At 43.4% G+C, this 17,497-nt stretch overlaps 1 protein-coding gene across 2 annotated transcripts in view; it reads left to right on the forward strand.

Annotated features, from left to right (window-relative positions):
• The window catches only part of CCDC93 (coiled-coil domain containing 93), a 371,692-nt gene that overhangs the window by 17,720 nt on the left and 336,475 nt on the right, over positions 1 to 17,497 (forward strand). For both annotated transcript variants that reach the window (XM_029605342.1, XM_029605343.1), the window contains exon 5: positions 688 to 786. In XM_029605342.1, coding sequence (XP_029461202.1) covers positions 688 to 786 — 99 coding nt within the window. The remainder of the gene's footprint in view (positions 1 to 687; positions 787 to 17,497) is intronic.

The following is a 17,497-nucleotide window of genomic DNA, read 5'->3' on the forward strand; positions in this document are numbered from 1 at the left end:
AGGAATTGAAGATGGAGAAAGGGGGAGGCCTTTCATACTGAAAGGAAGTGCAAGTTCATAGGTAGGGGAGAGCACTTCACACTGTTCCATTCTTATCAGCTCATCAATTTTGACTCTCCAAAAATATGTTTGGTGCCTGGGCTGTTTTATAAGGACATCTAGATTTCACTAAAAACATATTCCTGCCTCCAACAAGTTTAACAATATTAGCTATTGTGAGAGTCTCGCACACAGATTTTGTTAGCTCAAGGACACCAAGCCAGCCAGAGCTTAATTACCCCTGTAAGAATTCTGGGATTTCTAACGCTGCAATTCATATTGATAAAAATGTAAAATTTTAATTTGATCACTCCATCTTCTGTTCTGACCTGTTGAGCCCTCATGTCTCCAGGTAACTAAGCGGTACCATCAATGTACCCTTTCAGGGAAGGAGGGGTAAAGTGATTCTTTCAGAGGCTGTTTATTCCCTCCAGATCTTCCCTGATTAGGCTGAACAGATTTGTAGTGGTTGTAGAGGATCCATGGTTCAAACTCTAGTTGTGTTGAGTCAACCAAAGAAAAGGGAATTAAATCAACAGAGAAGCCAGTATGTCCCTTGTGGTTTGAAGGGAGTTTCAGTCTTTGGTTTTTTTCTATAGTGGCATAGGAACCATTCTTCTAATTCATCTCTTCCTGTTTTCTGTGCAGTGGCTGGTAAAACGTGCCATTGAAACGCGAGAAGAGATGGGAGACTACATCCGCAGCTATTCTGTGTCCCAGTTTCAGAAAACCCACAGCCTGCCTGAGGTAAGAAGGAGCATCTCTCATCCTTATCTCCCACTGCATTCCTAGACTAGGTGCTCAAAATGTAATTGTCTAGATCCATGTTTCTGAGATTGTCAAACTGCAGAAGATATTAGTAATGCCAGTTGAATACTAATAAATGTCTGTTTGCCTACAAAGCTTTAGGTAAATTAAATCCTAAAAACAGATTACATGCTTAGCATGCTGTACTGGAAATGTGCCCAGCAGGGCTTGTTGTGATATTGTAATTAGCTTATGGTGCACAGAAAGGGACTCCCGGTCTTAGGTTTGTTCTCTGAAAATTCTTGTTAATTCTGAAAAAGGTGCTTACTCTTCCCAAGAACTGAAAATGGTATGGGTCTTATAGAACTAGATTAAACATATAGAGCTACCATCATAGGCTTCCAATCGTACTTAACACATCAACAGATCCAAATATTCAAAAAGTGCTGAAGTACAAAAGTGAAAGGCCAGAATCTGTCTTCATCAATAAACTTGGAAAAGCGTACTGATGAGCAGAAGGAATGAGTGAGAATCCACCAGCACGCTTGGAGAAAGAAGCAATAGAATTTGCAAAAAAGTAACTTACTAAATGACGGCAGATAAAGACCAAAATGGATCCATCCAGTCTGCCCAGCAAGGTGTTTTAAGGTTATAACTGCCATTCCATGCAGGTTACCCCCTTGCAGAAATGTAACACCAAAGTTACCACAGGGTACCATGGTTCTTAAGTTCCTCCTTTTAGCCACTAAAGATCCCTCTGTTTATCTCATTCTCTTTTGAATTGTTTTACTGTTCTTGTCCTCACCACTTCTTCTGGGAGGGTATTCCAGGCATGAAACATCCTTTCTATAAAAATGGATTTTCTGACGATCCTGAATCTACCATTTTGGAGCTTCATATCATGACTCCTATTCTTACAGCTTCCTTTCCATTGGAAAAAGTGTGATTCTTGTTCATTATTAATACTTTTCCAGGTATTTAAAAGTCTATATTATATCCTCCCTATCTCTCCTCTCCTCTAGGGTATGCATATTTAGGTCCTCAAGCTTCATCTCGTGTGTCTTTCTGTGCAGACCCCTCCCCGTTTTGTTTGCCTTTCTCTGGACTAATTCTATTCTGTCTCTAGCCTTTTTTTGATATAGTCTCCAGAACTGAGAACTTTGCTTCAGGTGAGGGCTCACCAATCACCTGTACAGGGACATCATCGCCACCCTTGTCTGCTGGTTATGCCTCCTCCTCCTCAGTTCAGCATCTCTGACCTTGGTCACTCCCTTGACACACAGTGTTGCCATCTTCAGATCATCAGACACTATCATCCTGAGGTCTCTCTCCAGGTTCATGCACATGAGTCTCTTGTGCCCCTTACCCCATCACATACATACCTTTGGATTCCCAAATCCCAAATGCACCACACTGCACTTCTTAGCAATGAATCCTAGCTGCCAAATCTTTGACCACTCCAAGTTTTCTTGGATCCCTTCTCGTTCTCTCTACTCCTTCAGGATTGTCCACTCTGTCACAGATCTTAGTGTTATCCCCAGAAAGACATCTGTCTAACTACTCTGCAATATCACTTTCAAAGATATTGAACAGAACTGATCCCTGAAGCTCTCCACTGGTAACTGTTCTCTACTCAGAGTGAGATCCATTTCCATTATCTGCTGTCTTGTCTATCAACCAGTTTCTAATCTATTCTACCACCTTTGGACCCATTCCCAGTCTCAGTTTATTCATGAGCCTTCTGTGTGAGACTCTATCAAAAGCTTTGCTGAAATTCAAGTTAACCACATCAAGTATCTGCCCTTGATTTAATTCTCTAATCTCCCAATCAAAAAATATCCATCAAATTCATTTGACATTTTTCTCTGGGAAAAACTGTTACCTCGGATCCTGCAACCCTCTGGATTGGAGAGAGTTCACTATCCTTTTCTTCAGCAGTCTCCTTTAATTTTCCCATCACTGAGGTGAGGGGTTAACCAGCTTGTAGTTTATCTCCTCTCTCCCACCACTTTTGTGAAGCTGGACCAGCTTTAAAGAAATAGACCAGAAAACAATTGACAGAAGTACAAGTACAGCAGGAAATATTTATTTCCACAATCACTCATAGATCAAAACCTGACAGAAGAATGAATAAGGAGAAGTGTACTTAAACCTAAAGATGAACATAAGATATGCCATACTGGGTCTTACCAAGGGTCTAAAGAAGCCCAGTATCCTGTTTCCAACAGTGGCCAATACAGGTCACACGTACCTGGCAAGTACCCAAACATTAAATAAATCGCAAGCTACTATTGCTTATTAATTAATAGTTTATGGATTTTTCCTCTAGGAACTTATCCAAACCTTTTTTTAAACCCAGTTACACTAACTACTGTAACCACATCCTCTGGCAATGAATTCCAGAGCTTAACTATGCACTGAGTAAAAAAGAATTCAGTATGTTTTAAATAAGCTCCTTGCTAACTTCATGGAGTGCCTTCTAGTCCTTCTATTATCTGAGAGAATAAATGAACAGGATAATGTAAATTGGTTAAGTCCTTTCATGATTTTCTAGACCTCTGTCATATCCCCTCTGTCATCTCTTCTCCAAACTGAACAGCCCTAACTTCGTTAGTCTCCCCAAAAGCGCTGTCAAGTCTGCCGGGGAACCTAAAATGGCCACCGTTCCTGCGCTGGCCGAGGCCAAAGGCCCAACATGGGAAATCCCGACCTCAACAGCAACCATATGAGTGGCGGAAGGAGGCCCAGCATTCCGGTTTTTTGCTTGTAAGATGTGGAATGGAAGACTTTTATTTAAAAAAAATTACATTATTTAAAGTGCAAAATTATGCAGATTTGCAATATAATTGCTGCAGAATCTTGAAAGATTTGCTGCAGGAATCCGGGGGTTCTGCGTACAACATCATTGTACCAAAAGATCTCTGGGATCATGACCAAGAATGAAGAAATTGTGATCACCTGGGACATTCCCCTTCCTACTGGTAAAAATCTCAATACTAGAAAACTGGACATAGTGGTAAAGGAGAAAAACACAAGACTGGCATTCCTAATAGAAGTGTCAGTATCAAGCAACTATTCTGTAAAATAGTCGCTGGCTGCATCCCTAAGGACTTGAAGATCTTTCTTTCTTTACATACATACATACAAGAAAATGTGGCAGAAAGACACGGAAATAAACCCAGTAGTATTGGACACCACTGGGTTGATTAAAAATAACTTCCTTGATGTTGCCTGTACATATTACGCCTTTTGAATTCATGAAGGAGGCACTCTTTGACACAATGCATGCCTTAAGAAGAGCAATAGCAGTAAATTGATAGACTGAGATCATATCCAACATGTTCTGGCTTAAGAGTGAGGTTTATTCCTATTATAGTATGCACAAAACTAACCCATTTGGAGACGTTACCCTCAAGAAAAATTAGCCTTACAGTAATAAAGCAAAGGGTTTTCCAAAATGTAAAATTAGGGTCAAACTATGAAAGAATGCTGCAGCAGACCACAGCAGACTCTCTCTTCCTCCCAAGCGTGGCCCTGACTGTTGTGTCCCCAGGCAGCCTGTATAGTGCAACCCCCGGGTTCTCACTCCCTTTCTAAGGAGCTGTATGCCAGCAGGAGAGGCTGTGGTCCTTGCCTGCTTAAACCATTAACCGTCAGTTAGTTTTGACAAAGATGAATGGGACAAATGTCTGCATTTCCTATCCATCTCCCAGACTCCTTCCTTGCTGGGAATTCGTCTTTGCTAGTAAGTAAGAGGCACTGCTGCTTTAACCTGTGGAGAGCTGATTAAGTGGGTTTTTCTTGTCAAGGCTACCCTTCATGCTAGTGGTGTGTTCCTAGAGAGAGCCTTTTGCTTCCTGAGCTCAAAGTTAGGGATCTTGAAAGTTTGTCTGTTGCCCAAGTTTCTGGTCTGTCCCTATTTGGTCTTGTCTTTTGATTCTGATTGAGATAATGGGACAGGGACAGTCTCCCCTCATGCTTTTTAATCCTGTTAGCTGTACTTGTGTAGTGTTCCTTTTGGTCTTATTAATGAGTGACTGTGTTTTGTATGATTAACTGGAAGCATTTTGTCTAAGCAGAGGGCAGAGTGGAGATCTCAAGTGTACCAATTAATTCTTCTTCCCCTGTCTGTATAAAACAGGGACAACTGCAGTGTGAGGGTTACTGCTGCACAGTTCACTTTAGGTAAATTAACCGCATTTCTGCCTGAGAGCTGAATTCATAACGATGCTTCTCTCAGTCTTAGCCTGCCAGAAGTTTTAACACTAATACTGTATGTATTATACTTGGAGTTGTAACATTACACGTATCATACCTGGCCATTGTTTCTGATTCATATGGATATGTATAATTGCACAGATTTCTTTATGGTACAGGAGGGGTCCAAATTTATGGCAGCTCTGTATATTTGTATACCTATGCACTTCTACACTAGAAATAGAAATTCTCATTAAAAAAGCCAAACCCTCCACCCATCCAACTGACACAATACCCACCAAACATCTCCTCGCAATACCTAACCTCATTGCTAAACCCTTAACTAACATCATCAACCTGTCCATTAACTCAGGAAAGGTACCTGTCCCCCTTAAACAAGCAATCGTCAAACCTATTCTAAAAAAGCCTAAACTAGACCCCTCTGATCTAGCCAATTACCGCCCCATTTCCAATCTCCCTTTCATATCCAAACTCCTTGAAAAAACCGTTAACAAACAACTTACCGACTATCTCGATGACAACCACATCCTTGCACCTTCTCAGTACGGTTTTCGAAAATCTCATAGCACCGAGACTCTTTTACTCTCTCTGTCAGATCATATACTCAAAGGCTTTGAGAAAGGACAATCTTATATCCTTGCCTTTCTTGATATCTCCTCTGCATTTGATACCATCAGCCATTCCATTCTCCTACAGCGATTAACTGAAATTGGCATCACAGGTGTTGCTCTCAATTGGTTCAACTCCTACCTTAGTAACAGAGATTTCAAAATTCAGTTAGGAAATCATATCTCCAAGGCCATACCCCTCAAGCAAGGTGTCCCACAAGGTTCATCCCTCTCCTCAACCCTTTTCAATATCTACATCTTACCCCTCTGTTACCTCCTTTCTAGCCTCAACCTCCCTCACTATATATACGCTGACGACGTACAGTTGCTCATCCCCATTACCGACTCTCTCTCAAAAACCATGGATATCTGGAAAGATACCCTTCAATCCATAAACAATCTCCTATCTTCCATCCACTTAGCCCTCAATACCACTAAAACCGAAATTATGCTTATCTCACCCCAAAACCAACTGAACCCCTCTCTTCTTTCACACATCCCATTTGCTCAACAAGTCCGAGATCTGGGTATCATTCTCGATGGCCACCTCACACTGAAGAAATTCATCAGTAGTATAATAAAAGATGGATTTTTTAAACTTCACACCCTTAAAAAACTTAAACCTCTACTTCATCCCCCTGACTTCCGTACGGTTCTACAAACCATTATCTTTGCCAAAATCGACTATTGTAATTCCCTTCTCCTCGGACTCCCCAACAATGCCATCCACCCCCTTCAAATACTACAAAATACAACAGCCCGGATTTTGACCAACACTCACAGACACGACCACATCACACCGGTCCTAAAAGATCTACATTGGCTTCCCATAGCCTCCCGTATACAATATAAGGCTCTCTCACTCGTTCATAAGGCCTTGTTCAATCCTGAAATGAATTGGTTCAATGACACCCTCCGATTTCACCAAGCCAATAAACCCACTAGACACATTCATCTCGCCACCATGCCCACCACCTCACCCAAACTTTACAAATTAACCTCCACGAGAGCCCGTGCATTATCTATCGCCGGGCCTATTCTCTGGAACACAATGCCAGTTGAACTTCGCCAAGAAGAATGCTCAAAAACCTTCAAGCGCAAGCTCAAGACCTGGCTCTTCACCAAAGCATATACTTAAAGTCCCCGTGCTCTCATCTACACCCTCCCTTCTCTGTCCCCCTTGACTTGGTTTTTCACTATAAGCGGGTGAGCCCCCCGCTTGAACCGGCTTCTACCTAAGCTTACACCATTCCTCTTCTCCCTCCCTCCTGTGTTACCCTTCCCCCCTCCACTCCCTACCTCTCCCCCTCCCCTTCTCACCTCACCTCTCCCCTTCCCTGAACTATTGTTATTTTATATTATTCCCTATAATTGTACATTTTGTATATACCTGCAATCTTCGCTTACAATAATTTACTAATCTAATTTTATTCTTCTGTCACTTCTTCCCCCCTTTTCTCTGCTTTTACTATCTTGTAATCATGTTATTCTAATTTTAGTTTAATGTTTTATTTCCCCTTCCTTTCCTCTTGCTCTAGTTATTATGTTCCAATATTTTTTTAATTGTATTATGTTAAACCTGTTCGATGTAAAGCGCCGTCACTGGCACTAGTTTCTTGTTACGCTGTGAACCGATGTGATATCTTTGATGAATGTCGGTATATAAAACCGTTAAATAAATAAATAAATAAATAAAAAATTGAAAAGCACACATATTTACTTCAACAGACCTAAAATATTAACTTGTTTGGTTTTTTTTTTTTTTGTTGCTGTGTTCTGCTCTGTTCACCTGTTTACACAGCCTGTCTCTTTTCTCTCCAAACATGTTAACTTCTTACATTTTAATGTTAGAATAAAAGGTTTTACATTTTTATATAGCTGTGTTTCATATTTGTAAGATTTTCTTCCTCTGAGGTCACTCCTTAGCTCTTAATGCGGTACCAGTTAATGTAACTTTATTGCATTTTTTACCCCCTTTCCAACTAATGCTCAAGGTATTTTACAGCATTATTAGCATTCAGGGACAATAAGTCCCTTCCCCAGAGCTTACAATCTGAGGGTACCTGGGGCAATGAGAGATAATGAGGCTTGCTCAAGGTCACAGGAAGTGTCAGTTGGGGAAATGGAATTTGCAGGGCTGGTGCTTCCATTAGGAAAATTAGGCATTTGCCTAGAGTGCCAGAATTTTGGGGGTAGCTAAATCCAGCCAGCAGAGGCCTAGAGGGGTGCTGTGCCACAACTGGTAGGATGGACTGCTATGCTGGTAAGTTGGGGAAGGAGGAGGAAAAAGCAGGAGGGTTCACCTAGGATCCCAAATACTCTTGCACCGGCTCTGGGAATTCGAACCCTGGTTCTCAGCCCACTGTTCTAACCACTAGATCTCATCTCTAATGCACAGTAGTGCTGCTACTAAAACCCCCATTTTTAATGATAATCAGCCTAGTAACACTGGTTCACTTGCAACTTGGATGATGGGACTGGCAAGCAGAAGTTTCTAAACCTTCCGGAACAAGTCTTAAGAATACAATTGCAAATTGCGAGCAAGGTTCTTGAATTGCAGTCATGTCCATGGTTGCTGCCGCCGCCTCCTGATTTCCATGACCTGTGGGAGAAGAGGGCAGGGCTGCCACAAGGATTGTGAGCATGTGCTGGTTCACAGTCTTGCTGCCAGTTATATTTCGGAAAGCAGAAGTCCACATGCCTCAGTTGGGGAAGGGGAGTGGAGTGAGAGTGCGGGGCATGCAAGTCTCATTTTCTTCCGATTTTCTAGGGTTGCTTAGGAAAGAAACTGAATACTGCTGTGTCCCTTATATACCTGATAATGGTGTTTCCTAGCAGTTCACACACAGATTTGTAGCATGTCTGAGCATCCTTTTGTTATACTTGCAGAATATTTCAGAGTTGGTCTTGCTGATTTTAGCAATAATCCTCCTACATCCCCTCTCTTGCTTTGTAACTTTTGTAAGGCTCCCTTTGATCCATTGCCTAGTATTAGTATATTAAGACTTGTTAATTCAATGGGGTTTTTCTTGACAATGAAATCACATGTGATTTATCTTTTTTCTTATTTGCTTCATATGATATATGAAGATTTGGTAAAATCTCTTAAAATACCTCCCATTTTTGTTTGATGCCGTTTTCACCTTTGTTATGGGAATTGTATGATCTTCAAACTGTGCTAGAAATTTGGGTATTCACAGATTCAAAACTTTCTATGTCCAATAACATAACTGCAACTGTAAAAAAAATCATTTTTCAAACTACAAATGCTAAAGAAATTCAAACCACTGCTGTTCGATTCAGATTTCAGATCAGTAGTCCAAGCTTTGATATTATCCGGCCTCGATTACTGCAACTTGTTCTATCTAGGTCTACCAGCCTCGACTATCTGTCCCCTTCAACTCATCCAGAATTCTGCTGCTTGTCTACTATACAAAATACTTCGCAAAGACTACATCACTCCAACACTTCAGTTTCTGCATTGGCTACCAATTTCATTCTGTATTAAATACAAAATTCTCACTATAATACACAACTTAATTTATAACCCCTCAGCAATCTGGCATAGCTTCATTCTAAGACTCTAAACCAGCTCGCCAATTAAGCTCAATGTACAAATGTATACTTGAAATACCTACAATAAAGAGGGCAAGATTATACCTGACTCGCAAGCGCGCTTTTTCAGTTGCCGGTCCGATTTTATGGAACTCCTTACCTGAAGACATCCATCTCATGCCAAATATCAAGGATTTTAAAAAAGCTTTAAAAACCTACTTTTGCATAATCGCTTATATCATCACATAGCCTATCTTTAATGTCCTTTTTTAGTATAGTTATTGATTTGGTTATTTTAAGTTTAATTTATTTATCTATACTATTTTAACCTATATGATCTACTTATTACTTGATGTCTCCTATGTATACTTTATTTTATTTGCTTATTATCTGAAATCTATTTATTGTATTATTAAAAAGTTATGTATGTTTTTACTGTAAACAGCATAGATCAGTTACTTAATTGTATTAGTGGTATATAAGAACTTTTAAATAAAATAAATAAATAGTAATGTCAGGAAAAGACCAAATAGTCCATCCAGTCTATCTAGCAAACTTCTTATGGTAGTAACTGCCACTCCGTGCAAGTTATCCCCAAGCCTTATGTTAAGGGTAGTAATATTAAAAATGAAAATGAGCAACTGTCAAACCCACAACAAAATTACTGCTAGCAATATTTTTACAGGGCAGCCTTCCTGATAATTCATACAATGCTGCTGCTGGAACGTTCTTTGCTTTTGGATTTGGCCATAGAAACAGTCCTTCACTTTTTCCTTAATGTCTGCATTTCGGTACCCTGCACCGTAAAAATCAGGGTCCATCATTGGTTTCATTTGAATCCAGTTCCCCTTTTCACTCCCTCCTTGCAGTCGACGCGGAGAGCGATGCTGCAGTTATGTCAAAATCATGTATACTAATTGGTTAAGGGTAGTAATCCTCATGCTTTCTGTTAGAGATAGCAACTGCCACTCCATGCTGGTTACCCCCCCATGCATCCTTTTCTTAACTTCAAACTCTACCTTTAGGGATCCACAGTGTTTCTCAGAGGACAAGCAGGATGGAAGACCTCACACATGGGTGATATCATCAGATGGAGCCCAGCATGGAACTTTGATCTCAAAGAATTCTAGGGCTTTCAGATATGCACTACTGAGCATGTGCAGCTATAATTATCACCCTGCCCCCTAGGCAGAGTCCCTCAGTCTTTTTTTTTCCCCGCAGAGCCATATGGTCGCAGGAACAGTGTGGTCACAGTATTCGGCTTTGCTCTCTTACAGTTTAGTTGTGAATTTTTTCTGGAGCTGCAGCTGTTTTTCTTATCCTTACTTGTTTTACTTTTTCTCAACCTTTCAAATTTCTGCCAGCCACATAGCGGGCCTTAGTCACTGTGCAGCTTGGCAGAGTCTACTTCTAATTCTTAATAAATAAATGCTGCATCTGCAGTTTAGTTTCTATGTCCTCTCCTTGCGCTTCTGTTTTTGGAGCCTTTGTCTGGTGCTGACAGGACTCACAGAATGCAGCCTGTCTGTGTTCTGTGAGGGCCACTGAGCCTGGGGATTCGCTTGAGTTGTACCCAGCAGGAGTTCAAGTCGTTTCACCAATCAATTGGAATCGATGGAGGCGCGGACAGTGAAGGTATCGAGGGCTGCACCGTTCCTGGGGGAGAGCTCATCCCACATTCTAAGGAACTGATCTCCATGAGCAGGAGCCCTAGACAACATAGGTGATGGCAATGTAGTCTCCTTGTGAGAAAGGGTGAGCAGGAGCCTGGGCAAGCAGCGTTGCTGCTGCATCTTTGGTGCCATGCCTGGTATCAGTTGCCAGTGCAGCAGGAGCACAATAGTCATGGGCACCAGTGGACGTATTGGAGGCTGCAGGGCACCACTGCGGAAATCATGGGCACTTTCGATTGCTATGGGCTTCCCTTCCGCCATTATCCAGCTTAAAGGGAGGTGAGCCATTTACGACCCTAATCCAAGGGCTGCAATTAGCCTCTTGGAGCGTTGTCAGGTACTGTAGGTACTATGGAGGCAACTTTACCTACCAACTGGGACGGCCATAGTCAGAACCCCAGTGGCACTGGGGATGCTGTTAATACATTGTACCTGCTGACTCTATTAAGAGTTGGTGTAACAGTGGAGTGCTTCATACATGGTTGGGAATGGTGGGGGTCGTCTATACCTCCAAGTTCCTTAGGTGCTGGTGGGCAGCTTTCTCTTGGCCTGTACCATGCCAGAGATAGCAGAACTGCCATCATTGCATCAAGATATCAGCTTCCTCGTCCGTTTTGCACCTGTGGGTGCAGTGGGATACTAGTGAGGAGGACACCATCACACACTTTTTATTGCTTTTTCACAGTGCGCAGCTGCCAACACAAACAGATGGTATTCAGTCCCTGCTGTGTTGTGGGATTCTACCCACGATTGCGGCGATAAGATGCATATGTGCACTGCCATAAGCAAGATGGGTACCGCTACATGAGTTCTAGTCATCACACTGTAACAGCAGAGGGCTCCAGTTACCCTCTAGTGTAATTATGTGGATGTTTCTCTCGTGGTGAGCATTCCATGTTGTGCGCTGCCGCCACAAGTCTGACATAAGCCTGTGTTCCTGGTTGAACTACTAGGGGCATGGATACCAGGAGGGTAGTGTTGGGAATATTTCCATCCTGCAGAAAATGGGCGTATTTTTCAACCCCTCCCCGATTAACTTACATTGAATCCCCTTGTAGGGGAAGCCTCTGGAGTTCCATCCCTTGAAGGTCCATCATCAGGATGGAGCTTTGATTCTTTTGAAACAGGGCAGCTCCTTGCAGGCCAGGACCTGCAGGTGTTGGGGGGGACAGCAGCGACGGTTGTTGGACTGTTCTCGCTAGTCTGTGGATTACTGTAGTGTCCTACCCCATGATTGAGTGGCCACCTCTGGCCGATTTGGTCACTTATGAACCTCAGCGATTAGCGATTGTAACCCACTCTCCCCAAGAGAGTAGGAAAGGTTTTCAGCATCTGTAGGCCCTGATTCCCCTTGCTTTCCTGTCCCTTCAGATAGGGGAGATACGACTGAGTTTCCAGAAGCGACCCTTAGGGTTCCCCCTGGGCCACCAGGTTGTCTTCCCCCTAGAAGGGGCGACTCTCATTCCTCATTTCCCAAAAAAGAAATTTCATCACCTCTGATGGGGGATTGTTCTCTGTTTGTCATGGGATCCGGGCTTCAGCGCTCGTCCCTAGGTTATCCTGTGGTGCAGCAGGTCTGTTTGGCAAGGGAGTTATTCAGGATTTGGTCTCCTCATCATACCCGGGATCTATTCTTCTGGGCCACTCTCTGGCAAAGATTAGGGGTCTTCCCTTGTGGGAATCGCCCTTTTCTTACCTGTGGAGCACACTGTAGTATTCACGGATGACCACTTTTGCCCATCTTTCTTGCATGTAGGACCCTACCTCAGTGGGGAGGGTTCTGGTCTAGTTACATCTCAGTTGGCAGGTGTGCCTTTCAACTTCTCACCATATCTATGGCGGCGTGAGTTGGGGAGGTACTACACTTTTGTTGCAGTGGCTTGCAAGCTATACTCCCCTCCCCCCCCCCCTTTTAGGAATACGTCGGCAAATAAGGATAGCCACAGACTTAGCTGCTGTTGCTGCTGCTTTTCCCAAATGTTGCTTGGGTTTTTCTGCCCATTCTGCCTATTGAGTAATCATTAGGAACACTTCTGCAAAGGCATTCTGTCCTTCAGATTTTAGTGGCCTGCAGTTTCTTTCTGGAGGGCTTTCTGACCCTTGAGGGGTTTTTCATGTGTCTTGTGACCCCAAAGGAAACTGTGGTTTTAGTTCAAGAGTTCTCCTCTTGGTTGATTCAGTAGGTTTCTTCCTGTATCCAGAAGGAACTAGACCTACCTTGCTGTCAGGGTTTGCTGATCCAAACCCTATCTGTAATAGTCCCATGAGACAAAGTATACTTCTCGCTGAACTTGTCATCACGCCCCGCCTCACATTGGGGTATTTGTGTCTTTGTTCTATGGTTTTCTGTTGTAGAATTCAACTCTTTTCCTGCCTAGACCCATTCTTGGGTCGGCTGCCTCATGGCAAATGGGAGAAAAGTGATGCTCTCAGCACTGTGGGGTTCCCCACTTTGTCCTGATTGGGCAGCCTTTAGCTTGGTATTCATCCATGTGTGAGGACTGCCATCTTGCTTGACCTTGGAGAAAGCAGTGTTGCTTACGTGTAACAGGTGTTCTCCAAGGACAGCAGGATCTTACTCCTCAGAAACCCACCCACCTCCTCTGGGAGTTGGTTTCTCTATTTATTTGTTATATCATGGACTTGAGGGACTCTGCCTATGGGGCAGAGAGATAACTACAGCTGCACATGCTCAGTAGGGTGTGCTTGAAAGCTCTAGCATTCGAGATCAAAGTTCCATGCCAGGCTCCATCTGATGTCACCCATGTGTGAGGATTAACATCCTGCTGTCCATGGAGAACACCTGTTACAGATAAGCAACTCTGCTTTATCCCTTGTCTTTTTTGAATTCATTTACTGCTTTTGTTTTCACTGTCTCTTCCGGAAGGGCATTCCTGGCATCCATTACCCTCTCCATGAAGAAATATTTCCTGACATTGTATCTAAGTAATCTACTCTGAAGCTTCATATTGTGACTCCTCCAGAAAAAGATTCGAGGAACATGCATCATCAGAAACCTGAATGGTTTTAAAGTTCTGTATCATATCTCCCCAGCACCTCCGCTTCCAGGGTATACATATTCAGATCCTTCAGCCTCTCCTCATAAGTCTTCCGGTACAGACCACACACCATTTTGGTCACCCTTCTCTGGATCACTTCCATCTTGTGTTTATCCTTTTTCAGATACAGTCTCCAGAACTCCAGTACTCCAGGTGAGGCCTCGCCAAGGACCTGCATAAGAGCATTATCCCCTCTTTTTATCTTACTGGTTTTTCCTCTCTATGCAGTCCAACATTCTTCTGGCTTTCGCTATCACCTTGTGACATTTGCTTCACTGCCTTCAGATTGTTGATTACTATCACCCCTAGGGCCCTCTCCCAGTCCGTGCACATTAATCTTTCACCCCCCATCACATACACAATTCTTGGCATTGAATCCCAGCTGCCAAATCTTCAATCACTCTTCAAGCTTTCTTAAATCACTTTTCATTCTCTATACTCTTTAGGCATGTCTACTGTGTTGCAGATCTTAGTATCATCCACAAATAGACAAAGTTTACTTTCCTGGCATGTAGTCAGATGGATTCAGGACCAATGGGTTATATGTTCCTCTGTTAACAGATGGAGACTGAGTCAGGTTTCAAAGCTGATGTCACCTTAGATACACCCTTGCAGTGACCTCAGCCTTTCAGTATCTCTCAGTCTCCTAGCAGATGTGGACGTTCTTTCCCTATCTGGATTGCTGTACCCTTTAGAAGAAGAAATTCTACTTTTAAATTGGAGAAAGATTGAGCTCCGTTATCCTGCGGTGATATTTAAAGGTCCCTCCCCCTGTTGAGAATTCCTGAGGTGATTTCCTAGATCCCTCAGCGGTATACCTTGCTCCAGTAGCCGGTTCCTGGTGTGGATTTTGCTGCTGAAGCAGCTGAAAGGCAGTGGGTGCAGGAAACCAAGCGTGACTGGGACGGCCAAAGCCCTCTGCCCCTGCAGCCAGAGACCGTCTCTGTACTCAGCCGGTAAGCGCTGAGCCCAGGTAAGTTTAAAAAAGAAAAAGACGAGGATTTCCCATTCAGAGACGTTGGAGGGAGTTTCGGTAAGACTTCCTCTGGTCTTTTTGCTTGGTGCGCCCTACCGACATTGTTCCCGATCCGTTGGTGTAAAGGGAAGTGGGCATCCGAGCGGGTTGAATGCCCCCCCCCCCCCCAAGTGGGCTAGGCCCCGCTTCAGGTTTAGTCAGCACACCGGGTGGTAGGCTGCGTCGGCGCCATCTTGCGTGCGATTTTATGTGCCTTGTTTTGCTCGCCATACACCGTTGGTACGCTCAGTGCGAGCCAGTTCTGCGCACACAAGTGTATGCACAACGTCGCACACATTTTGTCATGCTGTTTGCATTCATTGGGGCTGATGCAGTGCTGTGCATTAACCGCTATGCATGGCTTAACGTGCAATTGGATAGACATTTTGGCTGCGCGTCCATAACTCCCGATCCAGTACAGGGATTAGTGCGTCCAAACCACCGCATAGCTAATAGTGTTCATCACACGTAAATTCATGTAGATGAGGCTATTAGCTAATCCTATGATCCAATAAATTTTCCGTGCGGCCAATGTGTCCTTGCAATGTGGCAAATTTTACGCCAGCTCAGGACTGGCATAAAGGTATTCCATGCTCAAGGACGCATTGTAAAAAAAGAGAGAAAAATACAGCTTTCTGCGATTCCTCCTAATAGTATTGTCGCAATACTAAATAGGAGGAACCAAATAAAGCAGTATTTTAAAAAAAAAAAATAAAAAAATTTCGAAAAAAAATTCTGGATGCCCAATACACACACAAGATGCATGGTCCAGGCCATGTATCTTATGTGTCTATGCTGGAATCGAGAGAAAGCGGACGCTTGTAGATTCAGCATCCGTTTTCCCAATCCGCTTGATTGCCACCTCTCCTGTGCGCCCAATATCGAGGAGGTGCTAGAGATGCACATTTTCCCTAGTGCCTCCATTTTAGTGGGATCCCTCATTTAAATATTGAATCGCACACCCAGGAGAGGTGACTGGGTGTGCATTAGGAAAATGGGCACTCAGAACTGAGCGCCTGTTTTCTGCACACCATTATTACATTGGCCCCATTGTTTTTCACATCCTGTGCTAAAAGTTGACTTGAAAGAAGATTCCTTTCACTATTCACTGAGGGCTTGGTCTCCTTATTCCATTACCTCTCCATCTCATCACACTGTTTGCTCCTCCCCCTTTTGAAGCAGACCTCATAATGCAGCAAATATATACCTCTGCTTGATGGACTCTCTACCTGAGTAACATCAAGCTAGGTTGAGAGAATATTGTACAAATCTCATCGTTGTGTGTGTTTCCTCATTCTGAAGGACATCAAATTTTCACAAGAGTGTACTGTTCTGTTCGTACGTCTCTCTCTGCATGTCAAAGTAGCCCCTACCCCCTACACTACTACTTAAACCTCCTCTCGAGTTACTAGTTGGGCCTCCTACAGTAGCATAAATAGCTAACTACTACAAGGGCCTTATAGTTAGTCTCTGTTTCTCACCTAAAAATGCCCAAAACATGATTTATCGCACAATTTTAATGCCAATGAAAAAGGTGTAGTTATTTTTGGCATTAAAATTGTGCGAAGCCAGTCCACTTTTACAAAAATCCTGCCCCGACTCCACCCTTTTAAAAAAAAAATTAGCTTCGCACCAATCATTATGGTGCTTTTCGCATGCGTTAAGGCATTTTTTGCATGCGAAAACGCCATAATGCGAGTTGGAAAATAACCCCCTTAGTTCCTTTGGCTGCCGCATGTGATTTGCCAGAGCTCCTTCACTGCTACTTCTCCCAAGACTCAAAGTGAGACGCATCTAGTATTCAGTGTGCTCTCCCTATTTCACTCAGCCTGGGAAAGAAAGCTAGAGGGACCCAGTCAGAGAAGGTGCTGTGTGCAATGTGATTGCTGTACAAAATACGTCTCAGCTATCCGTGCCCTGCATGCTTCCCTTAATTACTACATTCCTGAGCTCATGCAGTAACTAGGGAAGAAGAGCCTCGCATGATTACATATGTTTTCCCGTAGATAAGCAGCATGAATTAGCCATGCTGTCTGGGTACGTCCTCTGTGCCACTAGGTGGCGGAACTCTCTAAGATTACCAAAGTCTTTTAGTGAGGTGTTCCTTCTTGTATCTTCCCGCGTTTCCCTGAGGCTCCTCAGTCTGTTTTTTTCCGTGCAACTGACTGCATGCGGAGCTCTCATCTACTGTGAGAAGAAAACTGTTCTGTGTGAAAAAAGTGACAAAAATCAGCAGCGCACCACAGAGAAAGTTAGAATAACTTAATATGCCTCATCCACCAGGCTTAAAGTTTTGTTCCTGTGGTAAGATATCTATCACGGATGGACATCAAGTCTGTTACATCTGCCTCTGTCCCAGTCATGACCAGGCAAATTGTAGGGACTGCGGATGCATGTCCCCACGGGCACATCGCCAGAGAGCTGCCCGACTAGCTCAGCTCAGAAGAGAACCATCTGAAATTTCAGCTAGGTCATCACCGGGACCACATAGAAAGCCAAAGGGCCACTTTTGTGGACCCTCTAGGTCCAAAGCACTCAACGCCAAAGCGAGCCCGATAGCCATCGACGCTTGGCGCGGGAGCT

Source organism: Rhinatrema bivittatum, chromosome 6 (assembly GCF_901001135.1).
Source record: "Rhinatrema bivittatum chromosome 6, aRhiBiv1.1, whole genome shotgun sequence".
Classification (NCBI taxonomy): Eukaryota; Metazoa; Chordata; class Amphibia; order Gymnophiona; family Rhinatrematidae; genus Rhinatrema; species Rhinatrema bivittatum.